This window comes from Coffea arabica, chromosome 9e (genome assembly GCF_036785885.1).
Source record: "Coffea arabica cultivar ET-39 chromosome 9e, Coffea Arabica ET-39 HiFi, whole genome shotgun sequence".
NCBI lineage: Eukaryota > Viridiplantae > Streptophyta > Magnoliopsida > Gentianales > Rubiaceae > Coffea > Coffea arabica.
The window spans coordinates 34,246,037-34,263,094 of NC_092327.1; the positions used below are offsets into that span (position 1 = coordinate 34,246,037).

Here is a 17,058-nt window from a genome sequence, read left to right on the forward strand (position 1 = left end):
AACATTACCAAATTATTACCTACTTAAGCATCTTTAAGATTAATTTTGGTATGGAAAAGATTATCTTGGGCTAATGCTCTTTGATGGAAGTAATTGGATTTTCTTTTCTTTTTTTTTAATTAATTTTTGATAAAATCGCATGGCATAGAATTTTTATTAAATAACTTGTCCTCATGAAGAGTAGAAATTAGAAAAGCTGGTGGAAATGCATCCCACCTAGTTTCTGGGGAAATATATTGAGCAAGACAAGCAAATAAATGAGCAACATTGTTAAGGGGTCTTGTGATCCAATTACTAACTTCCCAAACGGTAAAATGATAGAGCATACTGAAAATACTATAATTTTTTTTTTGGTTTAAAATTCTGATTTAGCCCCAAAGCCTGAGCAATCTTTTCACTTTCTTCTGTTTCTTGCTTTATCAACAGAATAAAGTTTGGTTGTTTGGTGACACTTTAATTCATAGTGTATTTAAAGCCTAGTTCTCTCCATTCGAGTAAAATCATGACGTTAGGATTCAAATTGCAATCAACTGAGCGTTATATAGTCACACTTATTGAATCTTGAAAGTTGTCTGCGTAGACCATTTCACTAGACAAATCCTTTTTTAAAAAAAAAAAAAAAAAAAACCTTTTCAATTGATATTGCATTAATTTAGATTTCTAAAATTAAAAATTTTTTTGGAACAAATTTAATACAATTCCCACGAAGATTCACAAGTCATGACGGTACAAATCCAAACACTCACAAAGAATTTAATCCGACTGCAACTAAATGAATTGTATAGCACTTAAATCCTAGATGAACAAGTTCACACCATTTACACCCTGTCTTGCGCCCATATATTCTTTACGTGTTGAGGGAATAAAACTATTGGCCTTCGTGGGGGCACTATTACTATCAGGCAACTTTCTTTATTGTGGTCTACAACTACATCCCTTGCTTGATTCCTTTTGGTCCTCGTTGTCATTCTTTTCTGCTCAGTGAAGCTGGAATATATCTTTTCTGTACACAAACATGCGTGGATTTGAAGATGCTTCTGATCATTTCCCACCTCCTTTATGTATGCATATAAAGAAGATGAGGTTTGACAAAAGAGGCTCATATCAATTCATTCTTTCTCAAAATTTTCAAGATTCCATCTGATTCAAAATGGCCTCAAGCAATCCTCATTATGAACGTGCACAGCAAAATGTTAAACCAAAGATGGTAAGAAGAATTGTCAATTTTTCATCATATCCTTCCTCTTCTGCTTCTTCTTGGCTCAGATATTCGCGTGTCCATTTATGGGAACATCCTAAAAGTCCAATTTATCTTCTTTTCATACAATTTTTATCGACTAATGGCGATAATGCACATGATCAACGAAATAGATGATCAGCTATTTCATTATGTTTGTATGACGACTTAGATGATTATGCTTTGCTTTCAATTGTGTTTTCTTGGAGAAATCAATTCATATTGCTAGCTAGACGATTTTTATAGCAAAATTTTTCAATTGAGAATGGGTTTTCTTTTACTTTTCTTTGTGAATATCAACAAGATAGACTGTTATAAGAAACAATACATTTAGTCAGAACAATAAAGGTACTAACAGGCGATAAGAAAAACAGAAAGTGCTCACAAGTGAATTTCATGTGGACAGGAAGGCGGGAAAGAGGTTATAACTGTTAAACCGAGAAATCTCAACATTGTTTGGGGCAATGATGACCGCTATTGGAACATACCCAACAAGTGAGTACCTTACAATGTTTTTTTTCCTACTCTCTTCATTTCTGCAACATATGAGTATTTGCAAACAACTATTGATTTTTATGTAAGATTTGCCAAAACACGTCCATCTATTGACCTTTTGCTTGTAGTTCCTTAGGCTTTTCATGGTACAAAAATTTCCCCACTTTATTTTTTAAATACCAGCCAACCACTCTTTTGCGCACTTGGTGGAAGCTCCATTTAGCTTGTTAATTGTGAAAGCAATCTAGAGCTCCATTTTATAGACCCAAAATCCAGTTCTCAATAAGTTCCTGCTATTAATTAGCCTTTTAATTTGTAGTAATGGATTCATTTTCTCCTTCTCCTTTGGTCATGTCAATAGTTTTCAACTAAACAGTCAAAAGTTAATTGCTAGTCTCATCTAATTGACTGTGGACCACATTCTTGTATGCCTAGAAGTGACTCCCTGACAATGGACTTTCTATGCAGTGGTGACGATAAGCCTGCAGAGCTGCTACAAGTCTGTTGGCTTGAAGTAACTGGTTCTGTAGAGATTAATCCTCAAAAGAGATATGAAGTGAGCTTCAGACTATCTCTAACTCCAGATGCATTTGGTTGGGGTAGTTCTCTTCTCTACATTATGGTGAAGAGAGGAAACAGTGGGAAATTTGCTTGGAAAAAGGTATCCTTGGCTAATAAAGGGACAGATGTATTTCACATAATAGGAGAATTGGCGCAGGATGTTTTCCCAACAGACGAGAAACTGTACTTTGGTTTGTATGAAGTTTGGAGCGGGAAGTGGAAAGGGGGCCTCAAAATCCATGATGTGACTGTTAAAGAAATATAAGCTAGAGTGGAGAGTCAAATTCTTTTTTTTTTTTGTTCTTGGCAACCAATTGCTTTCATTTCTATTGATGTCCTTCATATCATAAACTATGATTTTTACATCATCGTAGTAGACCAAAAAAAAAAAATTCTGTCTTGATGTAGTTTGCTATGGATATGTGGTTACAAGCTTGTGTATCTTCTAAATCGCTGGATTGTATTTTGAATAAGGTGACAATTGCTTCATGAGATTTTCACTTGATGTACTCTGTGACGAGGTCAATAATATTAAATTTGTGAGTTTTGCCAGCTTTTATAAATTTCAGTAACATATGTTGACAAACTCTTACATTGGGATTTTTCTCATTCCTCAACATGAGCAAATTAATTAGATCACAATTCATTTCAATGATACAAATATGTTCATGTACATGCTGCACAATAGATTGTACACGCAAAATTTAACATGTAGTGGTCAAGCATCAACTGCTATTGAGTGCATGGTAAAAACCCCCACCCTCCATTCTCCCAAATGTCTCCTCCAATTTAGATTGATTGACCAGTTTTTGTGGCCTCTGTTCCAGGCCATTGGAACTGTTATAAAAAAATTTTGATTACAAGTCAATTGGCTCATAGGAATCTCTACTCAATCTGAATCAAGAGGGGAAGTCAGGTGGACAATCTCAGAGCAGTTACTGGCCAGCTGAGCTGATAGTATAATCGGTTACTCAAATTGCAGTTGCATGGCATGTCTTAAGATGATATTGCAAGCACTTCATTGTAAAGGGAGATCTACACGACCTTATATTGATTCCAACTGGATATATAATCCCTAAAATAAGCACGTCTCCCCATCATATGGTTGGGTTAAACTTAATGTTGATGGGGCTGCAGCCGGAAACCTAGGTATCGCGGGTGGTGGCAGTTTCCTTAAAAACTAGCCAAGTGTTTGGTTTTGCAACAAGTCTTACTGCTGTGTTATGGGTACTTTGGAGAGGCCTACAAATGGCTTCAGATCTTAGTTAATTTTAGACATATTCAAGTGGTGCCTAACTCGTTAATGGTGGTTTCTTTAGTACTTCAAAGGAAGGAAAGTCAAGTTCATTCAAAACCCTTTATGGAACACAAGTGAGCTCTTAAGTCACAATTGGGAATGTGCTCTCAATCATTTTTAGTAGGAAGGGAACAATTTTGTAGATGTCTTGGCTAACATGAATTTAAACTTGCAACCTAGTTTCATGATTCTTCCAGGTCTACCATCTGCTATAATGGAGTCCTTAGTAACGGATCTAATGGTTGTAGTAGATTAATTAGCTTGTAATGGGCATCTAGCCCTTATCTTGATGGGAAAAAATGATTTGTCCCCTTTTTTTTTTTTTTTTTACAAATTCCATTTTTTTATACGCTGATAATATATAATTTTTGGAGTACTTGAATAACAAAAAATTGGGATTTCTCAATTTTAAAATGGTGCGTGCATGTCCCTTAGGCAACTCAATCTTAGGTAGCTTAAACTTAACCTGGCTCACTATCAAAGGCTCTCATTCTAATTTTAGTTTTCGTATCATGGAATTTGGTTCACTTTTTGTGGCATTTCCACTATAAAAAAGAATCCGTGATAAATGTAATGAAGATAAAGATGACGGTCAAATTACTCCCCTCATATTCTAATGCCCAAAAGGATGAGCGACCTCGGTTTGTGTGTTTGTCAATCGGATGGTTCAACTTGCTCTGGCCCAGGCCCTTCATGGGGAACTTGTACCCACAAAGCTCTCCTCCCTCCAATGGAAACTCCTATATGTGAAAACTCAATATTTCAAGTGTGCTCGAATAAATTCTTATCCTATCCCTTCGTTCCCTCTTTTGGTCTATGTCTATGTATTCGCTGAGTAGGGGAAGCAGTTCCCCTAAAACGGTTATTGGCGGTCATAACTGAGTATTGAAACCTTATCGAATTTAGATGTATGTCACATGTGTAGAACTTGCATTTTAATTTCAAATTAATATTACTTATTAAGCATTTAGACGGGTAGTGTATACACTATATGTATGTTGATGATTAATTCAAAAAAAAAAAAAGAATTATAGATGCCCCGACAATGAGTCCTGTGTTCTTTAGGTAGAAGTTCTAAGTGGAGTAAATCTAAGACTATAAATTCAAAAATTCTGGTAGAGAAATATGTTTAAACATTAAAGTTATAATAGAGGCTTTGGAAGCATAATATAAAGGCAGCAATTCGACGGCAAGCATAATTTTGTGGCATTAACAATTCTCACCATTTAAAGGATTTTGAAACTGGGAAAGTTTCAAATGCTGAGTAAGTTGAGGACATATGCATTGAGAATTAGGGAAGGGCAAGTATTATATACAGCCATTACATTCCTCTTCAAAGAACAAATTAAGTTCGTTTAAAAAATTAACCTTATTCTTTGAAGTACCCAATGGATGGGGTTCCACTTGCCTAGATTTTCATTTCGTCCCATGCTACATGAAATCCTCCACGATTCATGAAAGTCTGGGTTGGTGCAGTTGTTCATTTGAAAATTGAGCTGCAGTCATAAAATCCAGTCATGCTATTTTCGGAATTATGATCTGGATCCTGCTATCAATGTGGGAAGATCACTCCAGAAACCTTGTGATGTGCATAAGACCATGTTACCGGCCTTTGGGTGTGGATGCTGTTTTGGACATAGATTACTGATTAGGTAAGAAAAAGAGAGCAGTTGGGAGAGGCAAATTTGGACATAGGGAATATGTACTACAATGAAGTGTAGACACGGGTAAAATCAAACATAAATGGTAACACGATAATATTTAAAAAAAAAAACCACAATAAATTTTCTCAGCATTCTAAATTGATATCAAAACTTGGGTAGATACATTTCTCACCTTAAGCAATTTATGTCCAAAAATTATGTTAGTGTCTACACCTTTTTGGTTAGTCTAATAATGTTTATATTATACGATACAATTATCATTGGCGATTATAGAAACTCCTGGTTTGTAAGGGTGCAAACGAATCTAATCAATTCGAACACTCTAGTGTTCAAACTTGTTGAATTATTTTAATGAATTTGAAATTTTGTACAAACTTGGCTTATTTATTTGCCAAACCAAGAGTGAACAAATTTTTTTATCAAATTTGAATGTTATCGAATATAAAACGTTGTCGACATTTGGTTTGACTAGTTGGCAAACCAAATTCGAACGAGTTTTTGCCAAGTTAAGATTGATTTGAGTATCTAAGTGGTTTGATTTTTTTTTTTTTTCACTCCTACTTATCTGGCAAATTCTGTCAACCTATAAGATTAGTATGCACCGACGGAAGAGGGGCTCATGGCCAAGATTTGGCTAAAAAAAATTTTAAGGTTCAGATTTTATCTTGTCTATTATTTTTAACAACATATGTGGAATCCATAAAATTTTGTTCTAGAATTACACGTTATTGAAAGTAAGTTACACTATATGCAAATAGAGTTACGTCGTACGCAAATACAAATAACTTTCACGAACGGTTCCTTCCTGCCCCAGGTCCTGCGCGGACAATGAGAGTTCAGAATCTCAATTTGTGGCTTGCTGAAACCTTATGACGTGTATAAGGGATTGTAAAGTGTCATTGGCATGCTATTTTCGGATATAGATTACTGACTTTGTCAAAAGCCCATTTTTGGATATAGATTACCGACTTGTCAAAAGGAATACGGAGCAGAGAGAGAGCCAAATTCTGCCAACTTGTAAGATTAGATGCTGCATGCACTGACAACGACTCTCCAGCTTCTCAATTTGTATAGACACTGAAAGAATAAATACAAACATTAATACAATAAATGTAGAAATAGCACAAGAATATATAAAATGTAATAAAATTTCCTTATTTTTTTTAAAAAAATAATTTTGTTGTCTACATTTATTGCTTTAAATCTTCGTCCTTTGTAATTTGAGGAAAGTAACACCATTAAGATTGGTCCCTTTAAGTACTCTTTTCTTCTCTTGCTGTGGGCAAGTTCAAAAGACACTGTAGCAGCTTCAAGTTGCCAAGTGAATCAAATGTCAGACGTTCATTTCATTTAGTTGCAGCAGCACACGTAGGCCACTAGCAACGATCAAAACTCAAGATGGTAGAATTTGATAGACAGCAACAATATCTACGATCAAAACTCAAGATGCATATTCCAAAAGTTTTTGCATCAAGAGTATTGATAGACAACCACAATATCTTCGATTACCAAGTGGACTTTGGACATGTATGCCTGTTAAAGAAGGTACTACTTTCCGTACTTATCTTTTGTTACATACATCAAGAAAAGGTCACCGACAGGGCTTGGCTAGATCAGCATCTAATTGAGTGTGGGAATATTAGGAAGGTAATGCGCAATGAATAATGAGTAGTAAAGGTGGCTGCGTAAGTTACAAAAACTATAGGATAGAAACGTAAGGTATGTGTATTTATAGAGTCAGGGATTAGTAGGGAGACAGGATAAGGAGGCAATCATGTCTAATGCTAAGAGAGAAAAAACTTTACTTCTTCACTTTTTGGGATATGTAAATGCAAGCTGGAGAGGGATTTTGTGGCGTAGCTTCAGTCTTTTTGTTTAAATAAAATGAAATGAAGATGTTTTCCTGGCAATCAAAGCATAATATGAGATTACTTGAAATAATTATTATAGTAATTCTTATGATAATGTATGTGAAATAAAAAGATGGTCAAAAAGATAAACGATTGATTAAAAATTATGTTTGTGATGCAAGTAAAATAGTATTCGGAATAATTTTGCCATCCAAACATATGTCTTCTCAAAAGTGTAATTGCATAGCTTGTTATGTTCAAATTTTAAACCATGAGTTCTCTACCTATTGATTTTTTTTTGGTATTCCTTTTCCAATGTCCGTAGGAGTATAACAAATTACAAACTACTCATTTTAGACTAGTAAATTATTCAGATGTGACTGAAACAAAAATCTATATGCTTGGTGATTTGTTTAATTAACTTCTTACATCATCAAAGCAGGCTAAGATTCTAGATCAAAATTTCAGTTAGCATCCTATGCATCGTTGATATGTTAATATGTGGCTAGAAAGTTGGTGGACCTTCTTAGTTTTTTGGTAAATGAATTCTACTTGATCTAATAATAGAGAACTTGATGATTTAACATGATATTAATGTGTGCTTTTATGGTTCGCTAAGCTTTTGACAAGAATATGACACTGTTAAGGTTATGAAAGTTTTTGCTCCAAGAATAATTACGCATTTTTTAAAAAAAAAAAAAAATCAAGAACAATGGACGTTGAAAAACAAATGCACTGGAGTCAAATCGTGGATACAGACCTGCAATATACAGCTAGGCTAACGATGTGTGGTTATTATAAGAAGTTTGCTCTAAGGTGATTCCACCGTGTGATTAGATGAAAGGACTTGACCATTTTGATGCTTCGTACAGTGATGAGATATGTACGATGAGATGTGGATATGTTCATTTCATATTAGTTGTAATACTGTGGCTGCAATTCTTTGAATAGTTTAAACAACCTCTCGTACTTTCAGAGACTACATAATTTGAGATCTTTTGGACGATTACTCACTTTTAGTACTTGAATTTATACTTGAATAGTTGTTAAGAATTAGAATAGTTGATTTGTGCAAAATATGGAAGAAAGTGATTGAGTATGATACTTTTTTTTTCAGTTTTGTACAAAAGAACAATTTAGGATTTTGGGAGAAAATCTAAGTTGTTGGACTTATACTGTTACATAAACAATATAGGAGAGGTATATATAATTTTCAAAACCTAAGGGAAGCTTTCTATAATTGTTAAAAACCCCAGGGGATGTTCCTAATCTGGCAAATCCTGCCAATTGTCGAGGTTCCTGATCCTGCCAATTTTTAAGATTAGGATGCCCCGGCAATGACAGTTTTCAGAATCCTTATGTGTAGCTTGCGGAAACCTTTAACGTTTTGATATGCATAAAAGCTTGTAAAGCGCCTTTAGAGGACATAGAATACAGATTGTCAAAAGGAAAAGAGAGCAGTGAGAGGCAAATTCTGCCAACTTGTAACTTGTAGGATTAGATATATAACTCCAGGCACTGACAATAACAGCCCAGAATCTTAATTTGAAGTTGGATGAAGGGCTCTACAATTGCTAGCAAGAATTGCACCGTGCAATATAGATACAAGAAGAACAAACGTAAACACTAAAAATAATAAATACAGACATTAACACATTAATATACAAAAATATGCTTATAAATTTTCTCGCTTCTTGAAAAAATTATTTTAGCTTCCACATTTGTTACTTTAACATCTGCATTGCATGGCGAAATTATCATTGACAGTTTTGGAGTACATACCTTCGTCCTTTTAGGGTTTGCCGAAAGTAGAACCAGAAAGATTGGTCCCTTTTAAGTACCGTTTTATTCTCTTTGTGTGGGCAAGTTCAAAATACATTGTAGCAGCTTCTTCAAGCTGCCAAGTGAAATCAAATGTCATCCAATATGTCAGACGTTCGTTTCACTTTGTTGCAGCACAACAAAAACTCACCATGCAGAATATAATGCCTTATCTGATGCAAAGTAAGGGGGGTGGGCTGTATTTGGGCTCTTTTGTTTCTATATCATTTGTTTATTTCGTCTAGAAAGCTTGAGAATTTATATGTTCTAGAATGTGTTTCACTTTGAAAAATACTACTGTTACCTTTTTTTGTGTATATATATATAAAGCACGATCCCAATAGTTTCATGCAACAAGTCTTTTGTAGGATTAATATCTTATAAATATCCAAAATTAAGGCTTAATAAATTAATCTTCAGCCAACCTTTCCAATTTTTTAAAATAGGCTAGGGTATTAGGTTAATTTAATACTTTTTTCGAAACGAAAACTCGTAAGTTATACATATTAAATTTAAATGGGATTCACCGAGAACTTGCGTCCAACCAATTGGTGAAAAGACGAGACCCGTGAAACTTAAATTCAGGTTGAAAAACCCACACACAAGCGATGTTGGACGGAAAGATTAATCTAATACGTGTACGGCTTATTCGACTGTTTGTGGCAGCTGTTCAAGTTCAAGTTGCTTTACACCTTCCCATTTGCTTTCAACGCCGCCCTCATTGGTCTAAGATTGTGGGCATTTTTTAAAATTTTTTGCTTCAAGAATATTGAGGGGGTGTCAAATAGAGTTGATAGACAACAATATTTTCGATTACCAGGTGCTAAACAAAGTGCTACTTTCGTAGTTTTCTTTTGCTACATACATCAAACATCAAGAGAATATGACTGACAGGGAATAATTGAGAGATAACTTTTTTTTTTTTTGTACATAACTCGTTAACTTATTGAAAATTTAACCCACAATTTCTTTACCTTTTGATTATTATTATTATTATTATTTACATTTTCCTTTTCCAGTGTCCACAGGATATAACAAATCACATAATGCTCATATTAGACTAGTAAATTATTCACCTGTACCCGAAAAAAAAAAGAAAGAAAAAAAAATATTTATGCTAGCTTGGTTATTTGTTTAATTAACTTCTTACATCATCACAGCAGGCTAAGATTCTAGATCAAAATTTCAGTTAGCATCCTATCGTGTGTACATTGTTGATATGTTAATATCTGGCTAGAAAATCGGTGTACGTTCTTATCAGTGTTTGCAATGGTAAATGAATTCTACTTGATCTAACAATAGAGGACTTGATGATTTAAGCATGATATAAATGCAGGCTATTTGACACTTGGCCGCCGTAGTGCTTTTATGGTTTTGTTTAACAAATTCCACTAAGCTTTTGACCAGAATATGACACCATTAAGGTTATGAAAGCCTTTTTGCTTCAAGAATAATTACGCTTTTTTCTTCTCAAGAGTGATGGACGTTGAAAATTAAAAGAAACAAAGTGCATTGGAATCAAATCGTTTGGATATAGGGATGCAATATGCAAAGTTTGTTCCACATGTCGTGTACGTTATTGTATATTTTGACGTCAAATCTGTGATCGAATAATGATCAGCAACAATTGAAGCCACTCAAACTAGTATATATTTTAGGCTATGCTCAAAATGGTGATTCCACGGAGTTATAAGATAAAAAGAGGCCTTTGAACATTTTGATACCTAAGTACAGGGATGAGATTTGGATATGCTCATTTCATATTAGTTGTAATATTATGGCTGCAATTCATTGTATAGTTTAAAGAATCACTCATACTTTCAGACAGATATATATATATATATATATATATGGTTCATCTTGATTTACTGAAAAACTATTTTTTCTCCCATGAAATTATTTCTAACAAAATTGTGAATGCCTCAAAACCCTTGTCACATCATATGTAGGAACGTTAGACATCAACCACCAAGTTATCCCCTGTTTAATTGGGCAACTTTAAGGTTGATTTGAAGAGATTATCATAAGGATTATTTTGGACTTATTTGCATGCCCGGGCCTTGCAGGAATTATAGCCTTTCAATTTACCAGTATTTTGGTTTTAGAAAACGGATTTGTCCCTAATGCTGAGAATTTGTTCGTTTTTTTTTTTTCCCTTCCTAGTTTAATCAACAAAATGAAGCTTTTTTTAATATATAAAAAGCAAATTTCATAAAAATTTATTAAAAATCATTCAGTACGATTTGATCTATATCACTGTCCTAATAGTAGGTTAAATATGCACTAAAAATTATAGATTTGTAATTTAACAGATACAATAAAAATACATGAAATTTCAAAATTGTGTTCTAACATATCGCTGTATCTCCCTTCTATTTATGTTGCAAATATGAAGTTTTTTTTATCATTACAATGAACTGGTGCTTAATCTTGTTTGATGGCATGGTTCTACGTTTCCGTGATTACAACTACAACCACTAACAATATCTATTGGATTAACTAAAATCTTGCAATTAGTCAGATTTTAATTCACAGTTTTTTATAACCCACATTCTTCATTCCATATTCTTGTTGAATGAGTTCTTGTAAAAGTTTTTCTTTTTCCTTTTTTTATTCTTGTCGCAAGGATTCATAGCCCAATGAGTTTATTCTTACAGAGGTCACGAAATTACAAATCCAGATATGTGCAATGAATTTAGTGCGACTGCTGCGAAATGAATTGTAATGCACTCAAATCCTAGATAAACAAATTCTAAGGAGATAAAATTCATGGCATTTACACCCTGCCTCGAGCTCATATTATTCTTTACGTGTTTAGAGAATAAAACTTTATTGGCCTACGTGGGGCAAAGTCAGCTACTTTCTTTATTGTGGTTTACCAGCTCATTTGCTTGATTCCTTTGGGCGTTATTATCCATCTTTTGGCTGAGTGAAGCTGTCATTTATCTTCTATACTCAAGCATGCATAAAGCTTTAGATTCTCTTATATATTCGTTTTCCACTTTTCCTTTGTGATATAAATAAGATGAGGCCGATAAGAGAGGCTCAAACCAATTCATTCTTTGTCAAGTTTTTTTAAGATTCTATTTGATTCAAAATGTCCTCAAGTAATCCTCATTATGAAGCAGATCCTAAAGCTTTTCGTCGCACCAAGGTACGAGGATTTGTCAATCGTTCATCATATTCTTCCTCTTCTTCTTCTTGGCTGACATATTTGTATGCGTTCATGGGGATATCCTAAAAGTACATTTCATCTTCTTTTCGTGGAATTTTACGAACTAATGATGATACGTGCATATGATCAAAGAAATAGATGAGGTATTGAGTTATGTTAATCGCAGGACTAGGATGAAATTGCTTTGCTTTCACTTGTTTTTTCTGAGAAAAATCAATTGATATTACTAGCTATTTTTAAAGTGGAAACTTCGAATTGAAACTGATTTGTCTTTTCTTTTCTTTCTGAATATCAATCAGCAAGATAAATTTTCATACGAGAGATTATATTTAATCGCACCAATAAGGGCTATAACAAGAGAATTTCATGTGGGCAGGAGAACGGGCGCGATGTGATCATTGTTAAACCTAGAGCTCTCAACATTGTTTGGGGGAATGATGACCGCTATTGGAACGTACCAGGTCCAAGAGAGTGAGTCCCTAACAAATTTTTAGCCAATATTTGCTTTTTACCTGTGATTTGAATATTGGTAAAGAACTATTTATTACCATTCAAGATTTTCCATATATGTGAAGGAGTAAAGTTTCTCCTAAGATGTTAATCATACATCGAAGCTTCAGTTTGTAGTTCCTTAGGCTTTATATAGTTTATGGAGTAGTTTATACTTCCTTAGGCTTTATTAGTTTATAGTTTCTTGAGTTAATCATAAGTCTTTTTTTTTTTTATATCGTGCATCACACATTATTTATCATCAATCTTTGTACATCATTATGACAAGTACATATTTTACATCGTCTAGAATTGAGTCTGCCTTGTAGACTAAACTTACCTAAGTAGTATTACGTAAAAGAAAAACAAAAATACCTAAACATTAATATTTTTCCATGCAGCATAATGGCCAGTGTTCTTGTGTGACTAGAATTTCTCCCTGACATTGGACTTTCTTTGTAGCGATGGCAAGCCTGCAGAACTGCTGCAGGTATCTTGGCTTGAAGTAGCTGGTTCTGTGGATGCTGATCCTCAAAAGACATATGATGTGAGCTTCAGGGTGTCTCTAACTCCAGATGCATTTGGATGGGGTAGTTATCCTATCTACATTATGGTGAAGAGAGGCAAATTTGGAAAATTTGATTGGAAAAAGGTTTACTTGACAAACTGTGATGGCATAAATCGAATTCACTTAACAGGGAAGTCAGTTCAGAATGGTAGGGAAAAGCAAGGCTCGACAGATAGAAAACTGTACTTTGGCATGTATGAAGTTTGGAGTGGGAAGTGGAAAGGTGGCCTCAAAATCCATGATGTGACGATTAGGGAAGTGTGAGAGTGGTGAAGAGTCGGATTCTGTCTTTCCAATGGCATCAATTGCTGCATTTCTATACATGTTTTTCATATCATAAAGGATGAGTGAGTTTTGATTGTTCAGAGTAGACCAACAATGGCAATAAAAAATACCGCATCTTGATGAGTTTGCTATATATGGGTATATAGTTACAGACTTGTGTATCTTCTGGATCACTAAATTGTATTTTGAATAAGATGACAATTGTTCATGGAGCTTTACTTGATGTAATCTCTGATGAGGTCAATAAGAACAAATTCTTGAGTTTTGCTGCCTGTGTTTCAGTAACATATGCAACCAATTAACCTCTAATATTGGGATTTCTCAATCCTTCAACATGAGTAAACTAATTAGCTCACACTAGATCATTTCAATGGCTCAGATATGTTCATGTATACATCGCAATAGATTGTACAGACCGAACGGTGCTCAACCATTAATGGGGTCTGAGTGCATGTAATAAATCTAGGATCCATTATACCAAATGTCGCCTCCAATTTAGAATTGACCAGTTTTTGTGGCCTCTGTTCCTGTTGAAAGAAGCTATTTCAGTAGTCAGCGTTGATCAGCTGTCTAGATAGTACGTATCATAATTTACAACGATTTATAGCTCCTTTTTCTTTATTCCTTTACTTTATCAAACACCTCCTCCTCATTAAAAAAGTGGCCAAATGAATAGTTACCATTTGTACAAACAAGAATCCCCTTTATTCTCCAAATATATGAAATAAACTTGAAATTTTTTAAGGAAAAATTATTTGATACTGGTGAAGCAAGTAAGTGGGTTAAATGCTTCAACTTCATAGCGGTTTTCGAATAGGTTCCGGGAAAGTCAGAAACCCCATGTAATCAATTTAACTTTTAGATATTGACAGCCTTGAGACTAAACTTGTTCCCAACAATCATTGAATGATGTACATTTTGATTTCACTTAATTTTCACTCAGATGTATTCTCTATGACTACTGAAAAGTTTAGGGCAAAATACACTTAACCCCCTGTGACTTAACGATTTTTCACATAGCTCCCTTATAATTTTAAAAGTTATATATGATCCCTCACAGTTTAGATTAAAATGTTAAAATGATGAAAATGATCATTTGAAGCGGAACCCATGAAAATGTCGACATTGCCATTGTTTAAAAATTAAAATAACTGAAGTGACCAAAATATACAAACATAATATGTATGACACTCTAACCCCGTATAGTTTTATATTTTACCATATAATCCCCTTATGATTTAGTAATTTACCAAATAACCCTCTTATGGTTTTCAAATTAGATACATAACCCCTAACTAATTTTCAGTTTTACATAGGGGTACTTTTAACATTTTAGTTGACTCCTTTATGAAATATAAATTCCGTCATTTTGACACTTTAATTCAAATTATGAGAGGGTTATGTGAAAAAGCGCTAAACCACAGGAGTAAAATGTATTTTGCCCAAAAGTTTAATTGTTGCATGAGACCATGAAGGCAGATTCTTGCATTGTCTTCCAAGTTGTTTATTGGTATTAATCATCCTGAAGTTGCAGAAACTCTCTAGCTTTAAATAAAGCTGTGGACATGGCTCATCTAAGAGGGGTTGCAATTAATGTTTTAAGCTGCTAAGAATTATTCAGAAAACTTCTTTGTGTCAGGGTCTATGTTAGAGGATGTTCAACAGTCGCTCAATAAACATAAATCAGTTTAATCTAGAGTAGGTGGGTAGATATGACAATGGAGTCGCTCGTTCTCTAGCAAGGCATGAGAAATTGATTGATTCTCAAAATGTATGGGAATTCAATGCTTCAACATTTTTTCAGCCTAGCATTAGGGCTGATCTTTTAAATATGCCTAAATAAATGTTAATTTTTCATCAAAAGAAAAAAAAATGAATTAGTTTTCTCATGAGCTATATTATCGTTATTATTATCTAGCTTTATTCCCATACTATGCACGAGAGCTACAAATAGTTAAAAATGATTTACACTTTAAGATAGAGTATTTAATATTGTTATTATCAAGCACAGAAAAACTATCTAAGATCTTTATCATTACTTGTAATTCGGTGATTGATTATTATTTGTTTGTAATTGTAAAGATTTTGGATAGACTTTTACCTTTTTTTTAATGTTAAAGTGGTGTGGATGTGATAGAAGCCTTTGAAATTTGAAACTATTATGGATGTTGTAGAATTCTTTCTTATTTGAAGACATAAATGATATGGTGTGTATTATATATTGTATAATAAAAATTAGGGAGAATTAAAAATAATTGTAAATTCTTTAAAATTAGTAAGAAAAGATTCTAGAAGTTTTTAGCTAGAGAATAGTATATAACTAGTTTTGTTGCCTGTGCTAAGCATTGGAATTACAAAACGATCAAAAGTAATTTAAAAATTTAGAATAAAATAGGGATTTTTTTGACATTTAAATTTATATCCAGTGGCACGCCCGGAGTTAAATATTTGAATTTAATTAACAAATAATCATTGCATGTCATCAATTAAATTTATTAAATAATAAAATAGTTAAATATCCTAACGAAATGACACGTTAGAATATCAAAAGCTTTCTAGAATACTCAACTGGTGAATAGGTATATAGATAGATATGAATTATGGTTTTGGGAGATCATATCCTCAAATTAAATTTACCGTTGGGTGATAAAATTAGTGTTTTAGACCATTTGGATTGTAATAATCCAAATACATAAGGTATAAATCATTATCATCATGCAAAAATAAGGAGAACGGACATAGAATTTTCCTACTATTGACCTATGTTATGACCTAAAGATGCTAGATAAGTATACAAAATAAAGGGTAGACTTGAACCCAAATTTTGCCTCCTGAATTGCATATACTTTCACTTACAAAATATGAACTTTTGCAGAAAACTAGACACTAGACCTTTTTTTTTTTTGGGTAAGTGAAAAGATTTGAATAAAAAACTTTTTACTTACAACCCTTCCCACCTAACCATCTAACTTAATCCTATCCCCAATTAGACACTGGACCAATCTCTTACTTTTACACTTAATAGAAAAATCAATAGTTATTGAATTCGATTCAACTTGACGGTTAAACCATTTTGACCCAGTGAACCAACTACTAGGATGAGTTGGATTCCTAATTTGATTGGTTCAACTATCAACCCAGGTGAGTTTGAACCTTGGATCTCTCCACTTATTGTGTAAAGATTTTAACATTAGGCTAAGCTTACATTCATTTACTAAATGTCCCTTCAAAATTTTTTTTGTATAATTAATTCAACTTTCAAACATAAAGTATTATTATTATGTAACAATAGTTGATAATTATAGAAATATTCTTCAGGTAACATATTAATAAAAATGACATTCTATTTCCTTAAAATATTTTTCCCTTAAAAGCTTGTTGTTTTACTAAATACCATAATTTATTTTAATTACACGATCTATATTTGTAAAGTATGATATAAAGGAACTGGATCTTTTATTAATGTTTATATATTCATAATATATTTTTCTAAATGTAATAATTAATATTTAAAAACACTTCATCTATAAATTCTATTTTAATGACCCATCAATTCAATTACCAACTCACTAATTGCGCCAATGACCCATTACTCAGTTCTTTCCTTACCAAGTCG

General features: G+C 33.4%; 2 protein-coding genes and 1 long non-coding RNA gene across 3 annotated transcripts; 2 read left to right on the plus strand and 1 right to left on the minus strand.

The window, feature by feature from the left end:
- Positions 1 to 1,060: 1,060 nt before the first annotated feature.
- Positions 1,061 to 2,845, plus strand: LOC113709524 (protein PHLOEM PROTEIN 2-LIKE A9). Its single transcript, XM_027232308.2, has 3 exons — positions 1,061 to 1,207; positions 1,644 to 1,732; positions 2,201 to 2,845. Exons 1-3 carry the CDS (start codon positions 1,151 to 1,153, stop codon positions 2,556 to 2,558), a joined length of 504 nt encoding a protein of 167 aa, XP_027088109.1. The 5' UTR covers positions 1,061 to 1,150; the 3' UTR covers positions 2,559 to 2,845.
- A 3,108-nt stretch (positions 2,846 to 5,953) lies between these two features.
- LOC140014476 (uncharacterized) lies at positions 5,954 to 9,199 on the minus strand. Its single transcript, XR_011821237.1, has 2 exons — positions 8,887 to 9,199; positions 5,954 to 6,331 (listed from the first exon to the last, which is right to left on the minus strand). It is a non-coding gene; the product is annotated as an uncharacterized lncRNA (long non-coding RNA).
- A 2,721-nt stretch (positions 9,200 to 11,920) lies between these two features.
- Positions 11,921 to 13,708, plus strand: LOC113709675 (protein PHLOEM PROTEIN 2-LIKE A9). Its single transcript, XM_027232502.2, has 3 exons — positions 11,921 to 12,079; positions 12,477 to 12,571; positions 13,052 to 13,708. Exons 1-3 carry the CDS (start codon positions 12,023 to 12,025, stop codon positions 13,419 to 13,421), a joined length of 522 nt encoding a protein of 173 aa, XP_027088303.2. The 5' UTR covers positions 11,921 to 12,022; the 3' UTR covers positions 13,422 to 13,708.
- The last annotated feature ends 3,350 nt before the right edge of the window (positions 13,709 to 17,058 follow it).